Raw genomic sequence first — 19,581 nt, 5'->3', positions numbered from 1 at the left:
CTCCTCATCATCGTTCACCCTCCTCCTCCTCCAGCGCTTCTGTGCAGCATCCGAGCTCCCTGATTGGTCCCTCGTCCAGTGGCCTATAAATCCCATTGGCTGATGGGAAGTCAGCTGCCGCGGACCTGACAGAGGACAGGAGGGAGAGAGGGAGGGATCCTTCAGATAAAAGCGGCAGCAGCAGCAGGACTCGGCCCGCCCTCATCTGGATCACCAAAACATCAGCGGACCGGAGACCGCCCGCTTCTACCGGACTCATTCTGCCCGGGCTCTGTGAGGCTCTGCCCGGCTCTGTGAGGCTCTGCCCCGGGCTGTGTCTGCAGCTGCGGCTGGGAGCAGGAGGAGCAGCAGGCGGAGGAGCAAGGTGAGAACATGGGCGTCTGTCCTCACAGGAGCACGGAGCTCTGCAGGGACACCAGAGTGACACGGAGGGATGAATCATGAATCAAACCCCGAGTTTTATCCCGGGTTCTCGCCTCAAAGTTTAGCATTTATTTATTTTCATAAAGAAAAGAGTCGCTGCTGTGAAACACGAGCTTTGTTCCTAGATGAGCCGAAATGCAGCTCGATGCTGATGACACTCAGTGATAAAGAGAGAAAAGACGAACGGGACTCTAATCAGTCTCTGTGTTTACTGCACTGTGCAGGAAAAGTCAACTTCAGTCTTCAGGCATTGTTAATTTTTTAACTTTAAGAGTTTTAGATACAAAACATGAAATCAAAACTACTTACAAAAAATCGGGTCTCATTTGGTGTCTTTTGAAAGTTTATACAGGTGTGTTATTCTTGTTGTGTTATTGTGCTACACAATCATTTTATGAAGTTTGGGTTTCGAAGCAAAAGTCCAGCTTACTCAGGGATCATGGGAACTGTAGTCTTTGCTATAAAATGAGTAGAAAGAGTGTTTTTGAAGAAACCTTGTTTCTGGCTATCCAAAGACTGTATATAAAAGATGGAAATTGTCAGGACTTTTCATTGAAAAAATGTTCCAGCAGTACAAACATGGTCGAAAGGCCTGCTTCAGTGATTTTATTTAGCTGCAGTTTTTGGCAGTTTCGTCTTTCAGCCCGTGAGATTGACACTCGGTCTGCAATGCCTCCACATTTTTATCAACATTATTATTCCAGATGTTCTTGCAGATGTATTAATAAACTGTGTTTGCTGCTTTGATCCGTCTGCACTTTTTATGGGTTGATTGACAAAGTTTTAAGACTTGGTGTCATGGTCCCTGGTATTTTTGTTGTGTTTGTTTTTACAGTTGTTCTTTTTCCTGCTTTTTATCATCTTCCACACCTTTATTAGTATCACCTGTTTGATTGTTTCCACCTGTGTCTCACCTGTATGTGTAGCTTGCTATCCCTCTTTCCTCCGGTTCCTTTTTATTAGATTCGAGTTTTATTTGTTGGATTTTGTGTTTCTTGGGGTTCTTTTGGCTCCGCCCCCAGTGTTTTATTGGTGTTCAGGCTCGTGGGTTCAGTTTCAGGGTAGCAGTTTGAGTGTGGGCCAGGCGTGTAGTTTTTGTGGTGCTGCTTTAAGACTTTAGTCAATGTTTTGTTTTAATTAGGTTTCTATAATTTATTGTGTTGTGGGTAAGGTTGTTGCACCACTTAAAATAAAATATTTACTGGGTTTATAATGTAGATTTGATGGCATCAACAGTAATTTTGTAATGATTTTTGTGCAGTTCTGGTTACAGAGTCTCACTCCATCTCCTTGCATGTGTATTTTCAGTCTAATTAATTCCTTAAAGATGAAACAAAACACTCATTTTTCGAGCTATTTAAGTTTATTATAAATATCTTGTGTAAATGTTTTACCTGTCAGTGGCAACTCTTCTTTTCTTTTTAGTCAGACTGGCGTTTCAGTGTCGGGCTAGCAGCAACTACTTCCTGGCTTTTTGTGCAGCTTTTAATCAAAATCCATCTATATAGTCGTCATCATCCGTCTAAAACGAAGCTCCCTCGTCTCATCTTCCTCGGGAGACGTGAACCTCTGGCATCTTGATGGAGATTCAGACAGAAAGGAGGATGACTTGACTTATTGTTGCATAATAGATTTTTCTGAATGAAAGTAGGTCAGAGAGTTTCTGCACTTCAGTCGACTTGGTTTCACATCCACAAGGTTTCCACAGCAACACCGACTCAGCTTTATGTAATCACCTCTTACCTCTTCGACTCTCAGTTAACCCTCAGGTTTATTTTCCACAGAACGACTGCAGCAACACGCTTGCAGTGATTCAGAGAGGTTAATCCGTCCCTTTGTGGTTGTTTTGTGTCTCTTTGTGGTTGTAGAGCAGATGAATTTAACTGAGAGATACTGAAAAGTCCCTGCAGCAGTGCAGAACAATTAATTAAAATGCATATTCAGTTACAGTTATGGCTTCCTGTGATTATGAAAACTAGATAATTGTGTTAAAGCAATTACTCTGATGCATTCCTTTACACAAAGCACTCCTGCTTTGTCCCATGTTATAAATCAACTGCGCCTCCTTCCTCCTTTCCTCGGTTAGTGAAGCATCACCGTCTTGGAGTTTGGAATGAGACATTGTGAGCAAGGGGGTGGGTCTGACTCTGAGACCAACTCACACACTCGTTATGTAACAATTTCTGAGTGAAACACCATCAGCTGATATTCATACTCTAAATAATCCTGCTTTCTTAATCTGGAGAATGACCAAAATTTTAAAACGTGAGATGTTTCAATTCAGTTTCAGTTTCAATTATAAACTGAACTTTATAATTTAATCAGAACAACCTGACTGATCTGTGAAGTCACTAGTCGAAGCTGATTAGCCCATAATTTGATTATTTTTTTGCAAGATTAGTACATTTACAAGCTTTTTTTTAAGCAATTCAATTAAAATTTATTTATATTATTTTTTATAGTCCAAAATCACAACACCAGTCATCTTGCTGCAGTATCAGAGTTAGCATTTGGCAACAGTGGGAAAGAGAAAAATCCTTCTAACAGGAAGAAACCCCTGCCAGATCCACAGTGAAGGAGGTGCATCAGTCTGCTGTGGCTGGGGATTGAGGGGAAAGAGGACTAAAAGGGTTTTACTTTTTAAATCTCTTTTAAATCTCACATTAACCCTTACTTAACCAGTCAAGTCATTAACAGTGCATTCCTGAATGGGTTGGAAATTCAGAGTTCTTTATTATTCTTTATAAAATTCATTACAACAATCATGCAAAGATGAGTGGGTCAACTTTCCTCCACACCGCTGTGAAAGAATCATTGCCAGTTATCTTCAATGCTTAATCACAGTTGTTGCTGCTAAGCGTGACCCAACCAGTTATTAGGTTTAGGGGGCAATCACTTTTTCACACAGGTAATAAAAGCAGTGATGCACAGTCAGGCATGAAGCATTGTAACCTTCATTTCTATGAAATGCTCTTCAGGCTGATTTTAAGCTGTGGGTTTGGCTTTGTGTTCATACTTAAACACGACAAGAAAGATCTCGTGTGTTGTCATTAGGATAGGATGTTATATCAGCGTGCACGAATGTTGCAGAAGGTTTTTATTGTTAAATGGTAGCTATAGTGTAATATATCTCAGGACATGTTACAAAGCAATGTAAGAGGTACTGCAACAAATTAGTTCATTTATGGAGTAATTAAGTAAGGTAATGTATTATTTACTACTTTTTTGAGGTCAACCCCAACAGCGTTTGGCACATTTGTAAAAAGTGAGAAATTTTATACAAAATGGGGACATTTTCTTAAAAAAGTTAATAGATGTTCACAAAATAATAACATCTGTGAAAAGTGAGGACATTTTTTTTAAATTGGGACATTTGTTGGAACATTAGAACAAGAGTCAGACCCTTTAAATCCTGTTTGAGTGTTTAAACACTTGTTTAGTTAAAATCAGGCAGAGGGTCCCGGATTGGCATTATGTTTGTGATGGTCCTTACAAAGGCAGACATACAAACGTGTGTGTGTGTGTGTGTGTGTGTGTGTGTGTCACAGTTAATTAGCTAGCATCTCCTGCTTTCCTCCAATCACAGCCTGTAGAGAAGGACAGTAAATGAGGCACTCACAGCCGCTTAAATAATTAATATCAGCTCATCAATATTCCATCTGCTCAACAGCAAAGGGGTGGGGGGGTGTTCAGATGTTGGAGCAGAAAGACGAACCTCCTCTGGTCTGTCACTAACAAGAAGGAGGAGGTTCAGACATTTGAACGATCTGTCAGACAAATGCTGACATGTTCTTACCGTGCTGTGTTCAGGTTTGATGCGTTCATCACAAATTCATCAACAAACCTTCAAACTTAATGAGCGATGTTTAATAATATGCTAACGAACTAGTGGCAAATCTGCCCCACCCCCCTGTGCACTTTTTGTCCCAGTAGCTCTGCTGTCTGACTCACTGCACATTATAGCCTCACAAAAAGCTTATTAAAAGGCAGCAAGCCACAGACAATCAGTACCTGGAAACCCTGATGTGCGCTGACTGTTTGGAGTGTATTATTATGAACCAGCACCGGACTGAAAACACGACTGACTTCCAAAGTCAACATTTATTTGGGGTTTTATGAGAATTACTGCAAAAACAACCTGAAAGCTTAATACAGACATGAACTAACCACAGAGGCTCGACTGCCCAGCTGTTATTAGAGAATCCTCTCCTTTTACTGATAATCCTATTGCACATTAATTGGCTGATATTCAGCCCAGGGCACATAGAGTGGCACAAAATTAAGCTCAATTGCTAAATTAATTGTTTACACCAGCTTTTAGACTATGAAAGACAGTATCAAGAAAGAACATGGTATCAATAATATGACCAAAGAGAAATAAAGTGGCATTTTCTTCTGTTTTTCTCACAGGAAGACTCATATTATCCATAAAATAGTAGTGTTCTGCTCATCCATACTTACTGGTTAATCAAGAATTTTGAAAATGTATGCATAATAACTTCAATTTAGGCACAGAAGCACAATTAAATCAGTCTGCAGCATGAAGGAAGTTACCAGAAATAAATGTTTACCCTTCCCAAAATGTGTATTTTTGGTCTACAGCTCCATAGGACCCAAAGTCCTTTGATATAGTGAACTAACCAGAGCCCCTTGTAGTATTTCCCATGATGTTCAAGCTGATTTTCTGTGTTCATTCATCTCTCTGATGATTTATTTATTTATTTTTTTACATGATGTGCATGCTGCCTCAGGGGAGGACAGCAGGTAGAGGATTATTTGTGTCCAACCTACCAGCCGTGCTTCATATCAGCCTGCCACAGAAACACAAACACTGTTTGAATCCACTGTTTTAAAGACTCGGGTTTGCCATCTTATTTCCTTTTTTTTCTGTTTGTTTGTTTTTAAGCAGATGTGACCACATTAGGAAGGGAGTGTAGAACTGGGGAGCTGAACTTTTAAAATAAGATGACTTCTTAGAATGATTTCAGTACAACTGAATGACAGTAGTAGCTTCCAGGTCTGAAAACTGAGGCCTACATGGAAGTGCCATAATCGTGCGTTCTTTCTAAAAGCTAGCAGGCAGCTGAAAAGGCGCTCAGTATTATAGGACTCGATGGGAGAAAAAATCTTATTTTTTAACTTTGTTTTATTTTAATGCCTTTTTAACATCTTATTTTTAATTCAGTTTTGTTTTTGCTGTTTGGAAATATTTTGTTTTATTTAGTTTCAGTGTTAATTTTAGTCTTTTAATTATTATAGTATGGATGACATATATAAGATGGAAGATTTAGGAAAATCAGGACAGCAATTACAGTAAAAACATAACTTTCTGATAGCCGTTGACTCACACTCTTGCAGACTCAGTAAACATGTCCATCATGGCCTCATCAGGTAAGCTGGAATACATGTTTTTACCAAACTAAGAAATGCTACAACTAAGGACATTTTCTCTGTATTTTTATTTTAGTGCAATTTTCCAAGTTCACAAAATCATTCCAGTTGATCAAATAAATAAATAACTAGAAAAATTGAAGGTTTCATATATGATAAATACAGATATTAGTCCATGTTACACACATAAAGTGCATGTGATTGTATTCAGTGTGGATTTGGGACACAGTGAGAACCAGCTGGACCAATCAGGGGGCGGCACAGAGGTCAATCCCTCCCCTTTGTCCTGCTATGTCACTTCCTGGCTGGTTGCCATGGCACCAGAGGCAAGGTGTCCCCATTTCCTATCCCGCTGTGCATGTGTGTGTGCGCAACAACAACAACATCAACAGCAGCACGGCTGTCTGGTCACATTAACAGAGGCTGTGTGTGTGTGTGTGTTCTTGTATAACTCATGTTGTGGGGACTCGACTTCTTCACATTTAGGACATTTTAATTTGAAGACCTGATTTTGGTTTCATTTTAGATTAGACCGATATATTGATGGCTATTTTATCCTATTCTTTTCATCTCAGTGGGAAAATGCAATGTCAGAGCAGCTACTTTGCATAAAAACACACAAAAACAACCTCAGTGGTTTCTGTGCAATCAAATGTATAAAATATAATAAAAATATAATGAAATAGAGTAAAATAATGAAGACCAAAGCTGGAACTTGTGCAATAAAACTATAGAGTAAAACAAAGAGTTCTTTAAAGTTGTGGCCCCAGTGAATGAGCGTGAGAGAGTTTAATGTCCTCAGAAGTGATGGAAACAGGAGGGAGTGTGTGTTTTGGGATTGGCTGTTGGCTGCAGACACACTTTGATTTGATCCTATGTGTCACCACCCGCTGCCCCCTCCTCTCCTCTGCGTTGTCAGATTAATTGCTGCTGTGTGTTGATGGATGCTGCAACATGAGTTTGACACAGTTCCTGCTAATGAAATATTTATGTTTGTTTGTGAATGTGTGTCACAGGCTGTAAACAAAACACTGGCTTAGCCAACATGATGCCACCGACTGGTTTATTCAAGCATCAGTTTTAGCTTAACTGCCATCCCATTGTTGTTTTTGGTTCGTTTATTTTTGTTGTTGTTTCTATTTTTTCCCCTTTTTTGGAGCTGGAAGTGACAAGAGGTTAGACAGTTATCATCATATAAGTTATCATCTGTAACTAATAAGTTTGGCTTACTAGTGACAAATGTACCTGTGCATAAACTGTGCAGGTACATTTTAATAAATGCAACTACAAATCACTCAAAGTGGCCACACTCTTATAAATTTAAACTTTTAGTTTTAAACTCTCGGCTGGCCTGGGAACGCCTTGGTGTTCCCCCGGATGAGCTGGAGGAGGTGGCTGGGGAGAGGGAGGTCTGGGCTTCTCTGCTTAGGCTGCTGCCCCCGCGACCCGACTTCGGATAAAGCGGATGAGGATGGATGGGATGGATGGATGGATGGATGGATGGATAGTTTTAAACTTAACTGATTCTCTGATATTTTCTAAGAGGATTCTCAGAAGACTATAAATGCCTTGGAGTACACATAGACAGTAAACTGGACTGGGGTAAAAAAAAAAAACCCACTGCACTCTGCAGGAAGGGCCATAGTCGTCTCTATTTTTGGAGGTGGCTGAGGTCGTTTAACATCTGTCGGAAGATGCTCAGGAGTTTCTATGAGTCTGTTGTGTCTAGTACCATCCTCTATGCTGTTGCATGCTGGGGCAGCTGGTTGAGGGTGCAGATTCAAAAAGACTGAATAAACTGATCCACAAGGCCAGTAATGCTGTGGGGATGGAGCTGGTCTGTCTTAAGGTGGTGTCGGAGAGGTGGATGTTGTCCAAGATGAGGACAATGCTGGACAATACCTCCCATCCACTCCCTGACGTGCTAGCCAGTCACAGGAGCACGGTTAGTGAGAAACTGAGATTACCCATGATGCACCATTAAACGACGCAGGAAATCATCCCTGTACAACTCCTCCATCTAAAGCACAATACACACTGTAATAGCTTTACACCCTTTATATTTACACATCCTCTACAGAGAAAATAAAGTTTTACAGTTTGATAAGAGGGGCACATCAGTTTCACCCATATATATTTAATTTATTTATAATTTGTATATATTTGAGCTATTTTGTTGTATTTTGTAACTTTGTAATATATTGTATTGTTTAATTTAGTTTAGTCAGTTAATGTTCTTACTGTCTGTGTGACCACATACTTTCCTCAGGCATTAATAAAGGATTCTGATTTTCAAGTGGCCATTAAAGGAACTGCAGCGTTGTCACTTTAATGTTTAGTTTTTCATGCTTGGTCTGTGACGGTTCCACATTTCTGCTGTGTTACAACATAATCAATCCAGGTGTTCAGGTGTTTGTTTCAGAAGTATTCACAGTATAGTCTCACAGTTACTCAATTTCTTTAGAGACATTTAATTAAATGCTAAATGCTAAGCTGGGCTAACTAATGATTAACTGTATCTGCTAGCAGCAGCTTCAACAGAGTAAACGCTTTTTAAAAAAAAATTCTATCCTTTACTTTTTCAGTATTTGTGTAGATGAAACTCCGAGCAGCCTTCTGGAGGCACGTGTCATCACTATTTATCCTGCGCCACAGCCCAGTGCATCATGGGATCTGAAGTTCTCTCCATTCTCCTCCTCTCCCTGGTCATAGCATCAGTGTGTGCTGAAATGAGTGGGACCAGCCAAGGTAAAGATTAGCATAAAGGATGCAAATGGACATTTAATGATCCACAGATGTTGTTTAAACAGAGCCCTGGTGCATGTGTGTGTGTCCTCCAGGTGGCGCTGTGCTGTGCCCTCTGCAGTGTGTATGCGAGACGCGACCGTGGTACACCCCACAGTCTGTGCATCACCAGGCCAGGACAGTCGACTGCAATGAACTCCATCTGCAGAGAATACCAGCCAACATCTCTGCTGATACGCAGGTAACAGCTACACACAGGCGACGTGTGGAGATGGGCCTCCATGCAGGGCCTAAAAATGAGTTTTTACAATGCATTTCTTATTATTTATTATGTCTCTAGCTTGCCTTAAATTTAAAAGCCTGCTTATACAACAGTGTCGTAAAAATGTAACAAAAAACAACTTTTAGGCTAAAGTGTGAAGCAGCTTGGTTCACTTATTGCTGAGAAATATTAATAACACACTGAGATTCCTTCTTGAGTCATGAGCTAAACAATGTGAGAAGTGGCTGTAGTCAGACTAAGACGTCACACTATGGTGAGTGAAGTCCCGTTGTGACATCATGAGGATGTGGATCTAACTTCAAAACTGAGATATGTTGCATTCCCTTTGAGGATCAACTTATCAGTCACAGGGGATGCAAACACAAAGCAAACGTTGCTCTATACTTTTTTGGCTCTATTCGGGACCATCATTTACCCAAAATAAAGCATGAGACTTTGAGCAAGTCAGACCATAAACTCATCAGGAACATTTTTACAGCGGTAATAAAGCAGGGGAGCAGTAGGCTCATTTCCCAGACTTCTATCAATTTTTCCTTTCAAACCCATCACTATATATAGTGTATGGTTGTGCTCTTTTGACCCTCAGGAGTGTCTGCAGGCACCCAAGGATCAGACAACACCGAACTACTTACAAAGATGACAAAGATTTTTTGTGAAATTTGATCGTTACATCTGGTCTAGATCATGAACCCAAAGAACAAGGTAGCATCTTTCTCAGTTCATGCCTGCAGAGAGCATCGCTTTGGGATTGAATCAAAAGGTTTTTTCTGGATGTTTTTGACTAATGAGACCCTGCATATATTAACATAAACTGGGGTTCTGACTGTGACCTGACTCTAATGAGCCAGTTGAAAGACTGACCAGTCATTATGTTGTTAATATATTCTGAATGTGGTTTTTCATCATTCCTTTCAGGTGCTGCTGCTGCAGAGTAACAACATCTCCTCTATAACTTCTGAACTGCAGAGTCTGACCAACCTGACAGAGCTCGACCTGTCTCAGAACCACTTCACACAGGTATGCGCTTCTCTGTTCTCAATATTTATCCACAGTCTTGTTGAACAGACGGATACAGATGTCAGTAACAGCTGGATGAAAGCTACTTTCAGCTGCTACTACATATTCACACGGGGTCGGCGCAGTGGGTAGCTCTGCATGTTTGATTTGAGAAAATCTTTACACCAGATGCCGGATTTTACTTATAACTTGTAGCTGAAGTGAAAAAAATGTGGTTTACATTTATCTCCATCCTGGTCCAACTTGATAATCTGCTCTAAGTCAGCTTCATACCAAAATAATTTCTCCCCCTGTCTCTGTTCAGGTGAGCTCCATGGGCCTGTCCTCTCTTGGCCGCCTGGTGACTCTATACCTGGAAGAGAACCACATTGAGGAGCTGGAGGACTTCTGTCTGAGGAACCTCTCCAGTCTGGAAGAGCTCTACATCAACCATAACCACATCTCTTCTATTGGACCCAAAGCCTTTGCCGGCCTCACCAACTTGCTGCGGTAATCGCCACCACCACTTCTTCTATCAAACCTCATTTCGACTGTTAACTTATCCCAGAATCTTCCAGATGACCATCAGAACTGCGTATGAGATGAATAGAACCTTAAAAAGACCACCAGAGCCAGCTAAAGCCAGTACACCTTTCTCAGTGAGGACTCGGGAGGTAGAACGTGGGGGTTTCTCTGAGAACAGAATCATAGCAGACAAAATCTGCAAGCTGGATCTAGGAGTCATCCATCTCTGATGTTAAATGTCGAAGATCTGGGCCCAGCAAATGAGATTAAAGGCAATTTTAAAAACACCAAAGACCAAAATAATCAGATCTTGAAACCTCCTAAAGGTTCACTAGGTCACTCTCAGGGACTACATCCACCCCAAAACTTTCAAAAACCTGTCATTTTGCTACCATTCAGCTTCATTGGAATTAGTTCTCTATTCTCTGATGTTTCTCCTAGGCTCCACCTGAATTCCAACCGTCTGGTGGCTATCGACAGTCGCTGGTTCGAGTCTCTGCCATCCCTGGAGATTCTGATGATTGGGGAAAACCCCATCCTGGGTCTTGAGGAGAAGAACTTCTTGCCTCTGTCCCGCCTCCACAGCCTGGTCCTGGCAGGAATGGGACTGGCCTCTGTTCCCTCTGCTGCTTTCTTGGGCCTGGACTACCTGGAGAGCCTCTCTTTCTACGACAACCGGCTCAGGTTCGTCAGCACAGGATCCCTAGTTTACTTTCTCTTAGCCTGTTAGACCTAGCTATAACCCTGTTATTAAGTAGACTTTACTGTCTTAAATGCATAAAGGACAAGAATAGAAGCAATGTGGTGACCAGAGAGCATTGAATATGGCAACTTGTAGTTGTTAACAGATGAAATGGCCATTATCAAAGGAAAATGGTGATGTGATTGATACGAGTGGTAGTGAAGGATACTGATGATGTAACAGGGTGGGGGGGAAGTTATTTTAAAGGGTTCTCAGCAGTCAGAGCCTTGAATGTCCACTAGTAACAAACTTTTAGCTTCAAGGGGATGTGCAATGATTAAATAACTTTCTGCAGGATCAAGGTCTCAGTTCCATAACCTTCTGTCACTGGAGCCATGGCTGAATTTCATTCTCATGGCAGGTCTGTTCCTCGCGATGCTCTGAGCGTGCTCCCAAACCTGAAGTTCCTAGACCTGAACAGGAACCCGATTGGCCGAGTCCAGCAGGGAGATTTCCAGAACCTTGAGCACCTGGAGGAACTCAGGTTGGCTGGAAAACACAAAGCAGAGATCACGTTGTTCAAGTTGTTGGAGTTTTCTGGCTTTGTTTTTCACTCTAGAATGCTGCCACCTGCAGTTTGTGCCGGTTGCACGTTGTAGTAAATGCTGTGTTGTGTTTGGCTTCAGTCTGAACAACATGGAGGACCTGCTGATGGTGGAGCGAGCAGCTTTTCAAAACCTTCCAGAACTTGCCAAGTTGGAGCTCTGCAACAACCCACGCCTCTCTTACATGGACCCACAGGCCTTCAGGTGAGTGTCTAACTGTCTCTGAGCCACCCCACAATGATTTTATGTTTTATTTTTACATATGTTATGTTTTTCATGAGTAAAACTGATTTTTTTGGATTTTGTACTTTTGTAACTCCTTCAGCTGTTGTCTCCTCATCTTCTTTTTCACATTCTAAAAGTTCTTCATCTCTTCTTTCTTTTCTATCTGTCCATATTCTTTGTTTCTTTTTCCTCCTCATTCAATGTCTTTTGTTTCCGGTCTTCTGCCCTCAGTAACCTGCCCTCCCTCCGGACTCTCCTCCTCCATAATAACCAGCTCAGCCTCCTCTCTGGAGACCTCCTCTCCTCCCTCCGTTCTCTTGAGGAGGTTTCTCTTCACTCGAACCCTCTTCGGTGCGACTGCCTCTCCTCATGGGGGCCTCACCTTGGCAACCAATCACACCTCAAGCTGCTGGATTCCTCCATTACCATCTGCTCCTCCCCGCCTCACCTGATCGGTCAGGAGCTGCGGGAGGTGGTGGCGGTTGGATGGGGCGGAGGCGGTACCAACAGCTGTCTGCCTCACATCATTCCTCACGCCTTCCCCCCGACCATAAACGTCAGCACAGGGCAGCCAATTACGCTGGAGTGCTGGGCAGACGCTGACCCCGCCCCACAGTTCTATTGGGTGACACCAAATGGTGACAAGGTGGGCGGAAATGTTTGTGTGTGTGTGTCCAAGGCCCAGAGAGAAACGCGAAGCTTTGAGCATTTTCACTTCATTGATTTTAGTTAATCAGTTATCACAACAGACACTGATTATTACACGTTACTTCCTCTTCATGCTGGACGTGGTGAATAAACTCCCCAGTGTGTCGTTCACTCTGCATCTCCACTGTTCTGTCTGTTCCACTGTATAATTAGCGATTAGCGTAATAGCAGGATAACAGAGCTACATTAATCAAGTGCAACATTAAATTGTACTAAATGACTCACTCCAGCAAACACAGCTTCAGCGTGAGAGCACGAGACAACCGGGAAATGGGTTTAAATCACCACAGCGACTCAATCTCCTGACATGTACATTTACACACATTTACACCTTTGACATCTGTGCCCTGATGGACCGTAGGAGTCACTTACTGTTATGGTCCTGGGTCATTTGACCAGTTTTGAGTTTTCTTGTATGTTGATGTCATTTTTGTATTATGGTTTATTTTGTTAGTCTTGAGTTTATTCTTTATTGCCTAGGTTGTCCTGTTTGGCTCCTTGGTTATTAGGTTCCCCTGAGTCTTTGTCCTCTGTGTCCCTCTCTGTGTATCTGGGTTTATGTGTCTTTGTGTCTTGTTTCCCTTCCTTGTGTTCCATTCCATGTTCTCCCATCTATCATGTTTATCCCATGCTCTCTTCATTCTCTAGGCTCCTTGTTCCCCTCTCTCTCTCTCCCTCATCCTCGTGTTTCCTTCTCACTCTCCCTTGCTCCCTTCGTGGTGTCTGTGTTTTGTCCCCCTTGCCTGTTCCCGTGTTTCTCTGCTTGTGTTCCATCCTATCTCCCCGGTCCATCATGTGTTTCATGTCTAAGATAAGATAACCTTTATTAGTCCCACACGTGGGAAATTTGTTTTGTTACAGCAGAAAGTGGACATTGCAAAGTTACATAGAAAAATACTGGAATAGATACTGCACACAATACAATAGAATAAAATAGAATACAAATGCTATATACAATTGAGTATAATACAACAATGTCAGAAAAGAGTATTGGACTTAGTGTTATTGCTATTGCACGTGTGGATGTGTGTGTTTGGTCAGTTGAAGTCTTTGTTGTGGAGTCTGACAGCAGTGGACGGGAAAGACCTGCGAAATCTCCCCGTCCCACATCGTGGGTGCCGCAGCCTGCCACTGAATGAGCTGCTCAGTGCTGTCAGAGTCTCTTATGCAGATGGGGTTCTACGTGTTGCATGTCCTATTGTCACAGTCTACGTCTCACTATGTTCCTGTTTTATTTTGGCAGTCTCGCGTTCCATGTTCAGTGTGTTTAGTGTGGCCTCTGTCTCGTCATGTCTAATTTGTCTCAGCTGTGTTCCCCATATGTTTCCTGTTCCCTCGTCATTTCTTTCGTATTTAAGCCCCTTGTCGCGTTCTCCCTCATTCCCCGCCATGTGTTCTGCCTCCATGCCATTCCAAGTTTAGTTAGTTTTGTATTTCTGAAATCCAGCAATAAAGCTGTTTTTGAGTTTGTATCCACCTCTGTGATTCTGCGTTTGGGTCCTCTCCTGCCTGCTTCACACAACCAGTTCATGACACTTTCAGCTCATTAGTTGTCCACAAGTAGGCTCCTGTTATGAGTACATGAACCCCAGCTAAAAAAATTTCTTAACCCAAAACAAGTATCTTCACATGACATGAAGCAATAATTTTGAGCAATGGCATCTGAAATAGAATTAAAGGTTTATTTATCCAAACAATTTATCATTAAGAAAAAAAAAAGCCCCGGCATAAACTGAACGTATGCAGTCAAGTACATTTAATAAAAACTGCTTGAGCCCATTCCTTAACTACCGGATGTATACCATATTTAACCTTGTATTATTACTATTACCCCTTACATCATAATGTATTAATAAACTATTTAGTAAAATAAATTCATGCAATCAGTGAGAACTAAAAAAGTGTGTGATCCTGTAAAGAGACACCAAAGAGTGACATTATGAATCTGCTCAGGTGAGCTCAGAGGCGGTGGCTTCACCAATCATATCAGAGGAGGGGCGTGGCCTGAGCAGGAGGAAGAAGAAGCATCGGATGTCAGATCCTGGTGCGCTGGTGATCGAACACGCAGAGCCATCAGACGCAGGTGAGCTGCAGGCTCAAATCCAGTTAAGTTTAAAGTGGATTTTTAATTTTGACCTTCAGTTGCATAAAAGCTGCTCTTCTCTTACAGGTGTGTACACCTGTGTGGCTTGGAACATCGAAGGAGCAGACACCAAGAGTGTCGTGGTGTTCGTAGACTCTCAGGGATATGCCGGCTCTTGGTCTGGTGGGGGGAATGACCCCAGCAGAGAGAGGACCCGGTTGGGGAACTCATCCAGTGGTGCAGGGTCTCTGGTGGTGCTCGCTAAGGTACGTTTTGTACTTCATGTGCTACACGAACAGGTTTAGGTGTTATTAGAAATATGCTGTGAGCTCTTAATCTTTTTCTAGTTCTTGCACTAATTCATCTATATCTTCTGCATCTTCTCCTTCTTATTATTCTCGCCCTCTTCAAGTTCTTCATCTTCTTCTCTTTTGTTCTTCTTCTAGCGTGTGATTTTCATCCATATTTTCATCAAGTTATTCTCCCTCTTCTTCATGTTTGCCATCGAGTAGTTATTCCTCTTTTGTTTCTTGTTATTCTTGTTCTTTTATTATAAGTTCTTCTTCTAGCTATTTGTTCTTAAAGTTGTTCTTCTAGTTCCTTTAATTATTCGTCTAGTTTTACATCGAACTTACTTCTCATTTTTTTTCTACTTCTGCCAGTTTGTTACGTTATTCTTCTTCTGGTCCTTTCTTCTTCTATAATTCATTCTTTTCCTACTTTTTCAGCTTCTACTTCATGTAGTTTTTCTTCTTTACTTCTTCTGGTTATATTTTATTCTTCTAGTCCCTCCTTATATTCTTCTGGTATTAAACTATCTAGTGCTCCAGACGGTTTGTCCTTCATGAAACTGGTGATTCACTGTTTCTTGTTTCATGTGCAGGTGGTTCACGCCCAGTCTGTGGTGTTGGAGTGGAAGTTATATCCCAGCGGAGGAGCTTCAGCTGTGGGTTCAAACCATCATGACATCCCCGTCCCTCTTCCCCGGTGGACCAGTGCAACCGTGCACATTGACAACCCTCAGATCAGCTACACAGCCAAGGTGAACACATCACCCAACGACATTACTGCTGGAAGTCGTGAAGCCATCACATGAGTTTGCATTTACAGATTATTTTGACTCAGCTTTAACTAAGTTTGACGTGTAGCGTGGGAATCATGAATAATATAAACTTGATATCAATCGCTCAACCTGTTCGGGCTCTGTCACTGACACCCTGTCTTATCACACTCGGTTTACCCCCAGCAGGAGGCACTTGATGGACTAATTACATTTTCCTCTTTGCCTCCCCCTCCCCCTCCCTCTCCAGGTTCCAGTTGACGTGCAGGAGTACAACCTGACTCATCTCCTTCCTGCCACTGAGTACCACGTCTGCCTTACTGTCTCCTCCTCTCCTCCTCAACCCACCTCTCCTTCTTCCTCTCCTAGCACCTCCCCCACCCCTGTGTCTCCTTCCTCCTCCTCCCTCCCCTCTGGTCCCATCCACACCTCCTGTCTGAACATCACCACTAAAGAGGCGGGTTTCTCGGTGGAGCTGGTGGCTTCGCGCCGCAGCAGTGTGGCACTGGCGGCCGTCATGGGCTCCATGTTCGCTTTGTCAATCATGGCGCTGCTGGTGGTGTACATGGGCCGGCGCGTGCAGCAGCACAAGTCCTGCGGCCACTCGCTGAAGAAGTACATGCAGCACGCCACATCCATCCCTCTGAATGAGCTTTACCCGCCGCTCATCACGCTGTGGGAGAGCGAGACCGAGAAGGACAAAGACGACAAGGAGGAGGAGGAAGACAGGGAGGGGGGAGCGAGGGGTGAGGAGGCAGGGGGGAGTCAGATCGACACCACAAAGACGTACATGTGGTAGCTGAAGGAGGGTGGAGGGGGAGGTTGACAGACACTCGGGGGGCAAGAGGACCACAGGAGTGACACTGTATGGATGAAAAGGGTCATGTGACTCAGTGAGGAGCCTGACAGTCAGGTCAGGTGTGTGAACTGATTAAAGCAGCAGGACACCCATCTCAGCTTTCTTAAGGGACTTTTTTTCATGCTTCAGTCCATCTATTCCAAAGCAGCACACTCCCACTAATCACCTCCCATCCTCAGCCGTCAATCTGATCGATTTCCTTTCTTCCAGGTCAGCACTTGCAACCCAGGTAGAATCAGCTGTATAGGTGCCTTTAAATCAGTTCATTTATGCAGTTTAAATTGAGTTTTCTCTAATCATCAAGCGACAAAACCTAAGTTATGAAAAACTGCAGTTCCTCTAGTGGCCACTTGAGACCGGCTCCACCGGTGAGTCCGTCCCCATAGACTCCCATGTTAAAATGTCTACTTTTACAGCAGAAATAAACATGTTTACTGCCTGCCACAAAAAACGGTTTTGGCCTCTATGGATAGTTTCCCCTTCAATACAACCATGCAGAGGTTCTTATTTTTAAAAACTCCTTCATCTGGATGCTTTTAAGGCCTTAAAATTAGGGTCATGACTGCTTTGACAAGTGTCCTAATACAGAAGCTGGAGCCACTTGGTGTCTATTAATCTAAACACTTTCAAAACCAAAGGAAAAAAAAATGTGGATTCCAATTTTAATCACAAATTTACTTTATGTGGCATAAAAAATTACCGTCTGCATTTTTTTTCTCTCAAATCTGCTTTTTAAATAATGATAAAAGTCATCCAGTGACCTTGACATGTGTAATGATCACTAGAACCAGTCAGGAGCCCAGCAACAGTTAACTGCAGTCGTTCAGCCCAGAGGTAATTAAATAATGAGTGACCTTTTCGATTAAAGGAATGATCTGAATACCAGAACCAAAATGATATGAAATGCTATCGAGTGCACTTCAGGCAGGCTGAATGATTTAAGTTTTATATTTTATTGAGTTTGAAGAATCTTAGCATTACACTGTTTTTAATATCAGCCAGGACTCTGAGAGAGTGGGGAGAAAAAACTCCTTTAAACAGGAAGAAACCTCTGACAGGATTAGGGATGCACACTTCGACTGGCTGTGCGTGCTGGGATCTGTGCGAGGATAAAAGTGGACGTCTGGTTTGTGTTGCGTGGGCTGAAGCATGAAAAGACGATGAAAGTTTCCGTTTTTGGGGGGGTCTCTTTTCTCAAAGCATCCTTCTTCTTCTGTCAAACCGGAGCAGCTGAACAGTCTGTGAGACAGATTTAACACAGACACATGGAAGGAAGTTGCTGGATTTGTTTTTCCTCAGATCAGCTTCTCAAACGATGGGTTGGGGTCCTGTTGTTGGGCCGGCAGCTGGTTTAAACTGGGCATTTCTTCTGAGGAGAGCCCAGTGAGTCCGGATGGTTTCACCTCTGCCCCCTCCCTTCTTTCTCTCCCTGTCTCGTCTCTGTCAAGCACACTGACAGTAGCTCTACTGTTAAAAAAAATGATTATTGTAATTTAGTTCATCTGATGAACACAAATGCAGCACTAACACTCAGCACAGTGTGCAAGATCTCACTTTAAATATCTTCAGAGATGGTTAAAGGTCCCGTATTCAGGTTCACACATCAGCCTGACGAAAACGAGCTCGCAGGCGTTTTAGAGTCTGGTGCTGAACTTCACACAAACCTCTTTCACAGCAATGAAACCGATTTGGGTTTTTAACTCATTTTGTAGCTTTCGGAGTGTGACAGCGATGCTCAGAAGTTGATCAGGGAGAAGAAAACGCTTTGATATATGATATATCCGTCTGATGTATCTGTCTGTTATCGGCTCAGTTGACTGATGCTGGCAGATGAGATTTCTCAAAGAGTTAAAAATTGTGTCATTTAACGCAACAACAGACTAAAAACATGTCGAGTCAGCTTATTTTAAACATTTCCCAGAACTTCCCAACAGGAGCGTCCATGAAAGCTGTCGGAGCGTCAGTCACTGAACACTCTGAGCCTAGTTTCATGTTCTGTTTTGGTTTCATACTAAAAAAGCTACAGGACATAACTCTGACTGTTGATGCTGGTTGTGTCTGCTGGTGTTGTGATCTCAGCGGGTGGCGATCTATCAGTGTTTGAATTAACAGCGGGTAATTAATGAACAGATTCTCTCGAATTCACTCCAAAAACACCTGAAAAGTCACGAATTTTTAAAAACTTATTGAATAAACTAAATAAATAAAACCAAAAACAGGACTGCAGGTTACAGCCAGCTCAGCTAATGATAGGTAAACAAACGTGGAAGAAATAACTGAGGAAAAGGTGGCAGCTTCATCTCCTCTGGCTTTATGTTCAGTTTTCTCACCGCTCACAGCTTTATGTCGTGCAGCAGGTGAGATATGGTTTGATTTGGGGCGGCTGGGCTCAGGAGGTAGAGCAGATCAGCTGCTAACTGGAAGTCTGGAGGTCCTTGAAGTATCCTTGGGCACAACAGTGAACCCTAAGTCGCCCTCGATGCATCCATCAGAGTGTGAGTGTGTGACTCTTAGGTTATAGGCCTCTGGTGTGATTGAGGCTATTAGTAAGAAAGCGCCATGAGCGATCAAATAGAGTAGAAAATTCCAATAACCAGCTTTCCCGCCTCCTTTTTATTCAGTTCAGAGGCTTTTTTAAATGAATAAAACAAGGACGTCAAGAGCAGGTTCACCTCCACACTCAACCAAAACTCTAAGATTACTCTAATGAAAGTAATCTACTTTAGTTACAGCATCTAATCTTGTTTCAGTACATCAGCTTGTCTGCTATTTCTGTATTTGACGCTCAGCTAAAGCGCACAGCGCAGTGTGGAGGTTTTAGAAGAGCGGATCCTGAACCTGTGAGAGGAATTTGTAACGGCAAAGATGGTGGAAGAAGTTTGTTTCGGTGTAAAGTCAGCAAACCTTTGTGTTTCATCAGATTTTACTGGTGATTCTTTACACGCAGCTTTTATGCCATGTTGACCATTAAAGGTTAAGTTTCTTTAAATAATGCT

The 19,581-nt window shown here is 42.5% G+C and overlaps 1 protein-coding gene across 1 annotated transcript; it reads left to right on the top strand.

Moving 5' to 3' along the window:
* The first annotated feature begins 235 nt into the window (after positions 1-235).
* si:ch211-180f4.1 (uncharacterized protein LOC100144405 homolog) lies at positions 236-18,017 on the top strand. Its single transcript, XM_031759142.2, has 14 exons — positions 236-364; positions 8,400-8,562; positions 8,655-8,800; positions 9,758-9,859; positions 10,164-10,348; positions 10,805-11,047; positions 11,467-11,589; positions 11,732-11,854; positions 12,107-12,521; positions 14,537-14,666; positions 14,754-14,932; positions 15,550-15,708; positions 15,977-16,056; positions 16,135-18,017. The coding sequence occupies exons 2-14, from the start codon at positions 8,481-8,483 to the stop codon at positions 16,523-16,525; spliced, it is 2,358 nt and encodes a 785-aa protein (XP_031615002.1). The 5' UTR covers positions 236-364; positions 8,400-8,480; the 3' UTR covers positions 16,526-18,017.
* Positions 18,018-19,581: the final 1,564 nt, after the last annotated feature.

The sequence above is a fragment of the Oreochromis aureus genome, linkage group 20, assembly GCF_013358895.1.
Source record: "Oreochromis aureus strain Israel breed Guangdong linkage group 20, ZZ_aureus, whole genome shotgun sequence".
NCBI classification, from domain to species: domain Eukaryota; kingdom Metazoa; phylum Chordata; class Actinopteri; order Cichliformes; family Cichlidae; genus Oreochromis; species Oreochromis aureus.
This window is presented reverse-complemented; position numbering and strand designations above follow the sequence as displayed.

Bases quoted from the DNA above. Each gene is read 5' to 3' on its own strand.
- si:ch211-180f4.1 (XM_031759142.2), top strand. From the start codon at position 8,481: ATGGGATCTGAAGTTCTCTCCATTCTCCTCCTCTCCCTGGTCATAGCA. The intron at 9,860-10,163 runs GTATGCGCTTCT...GTCTCTGTTCAG, and splicing joins CTCAGAACCACTTCACACAG to GTGAGCTCCATGGGCCTGTC. The intron at 11,855-12,106 runs GTGAGTGTCTAA...TTCTGCCCTCAG, and splicing joins ATGGACCCACAGGCCTTCAG to TAACCTGCCCTCCCTCCGGA.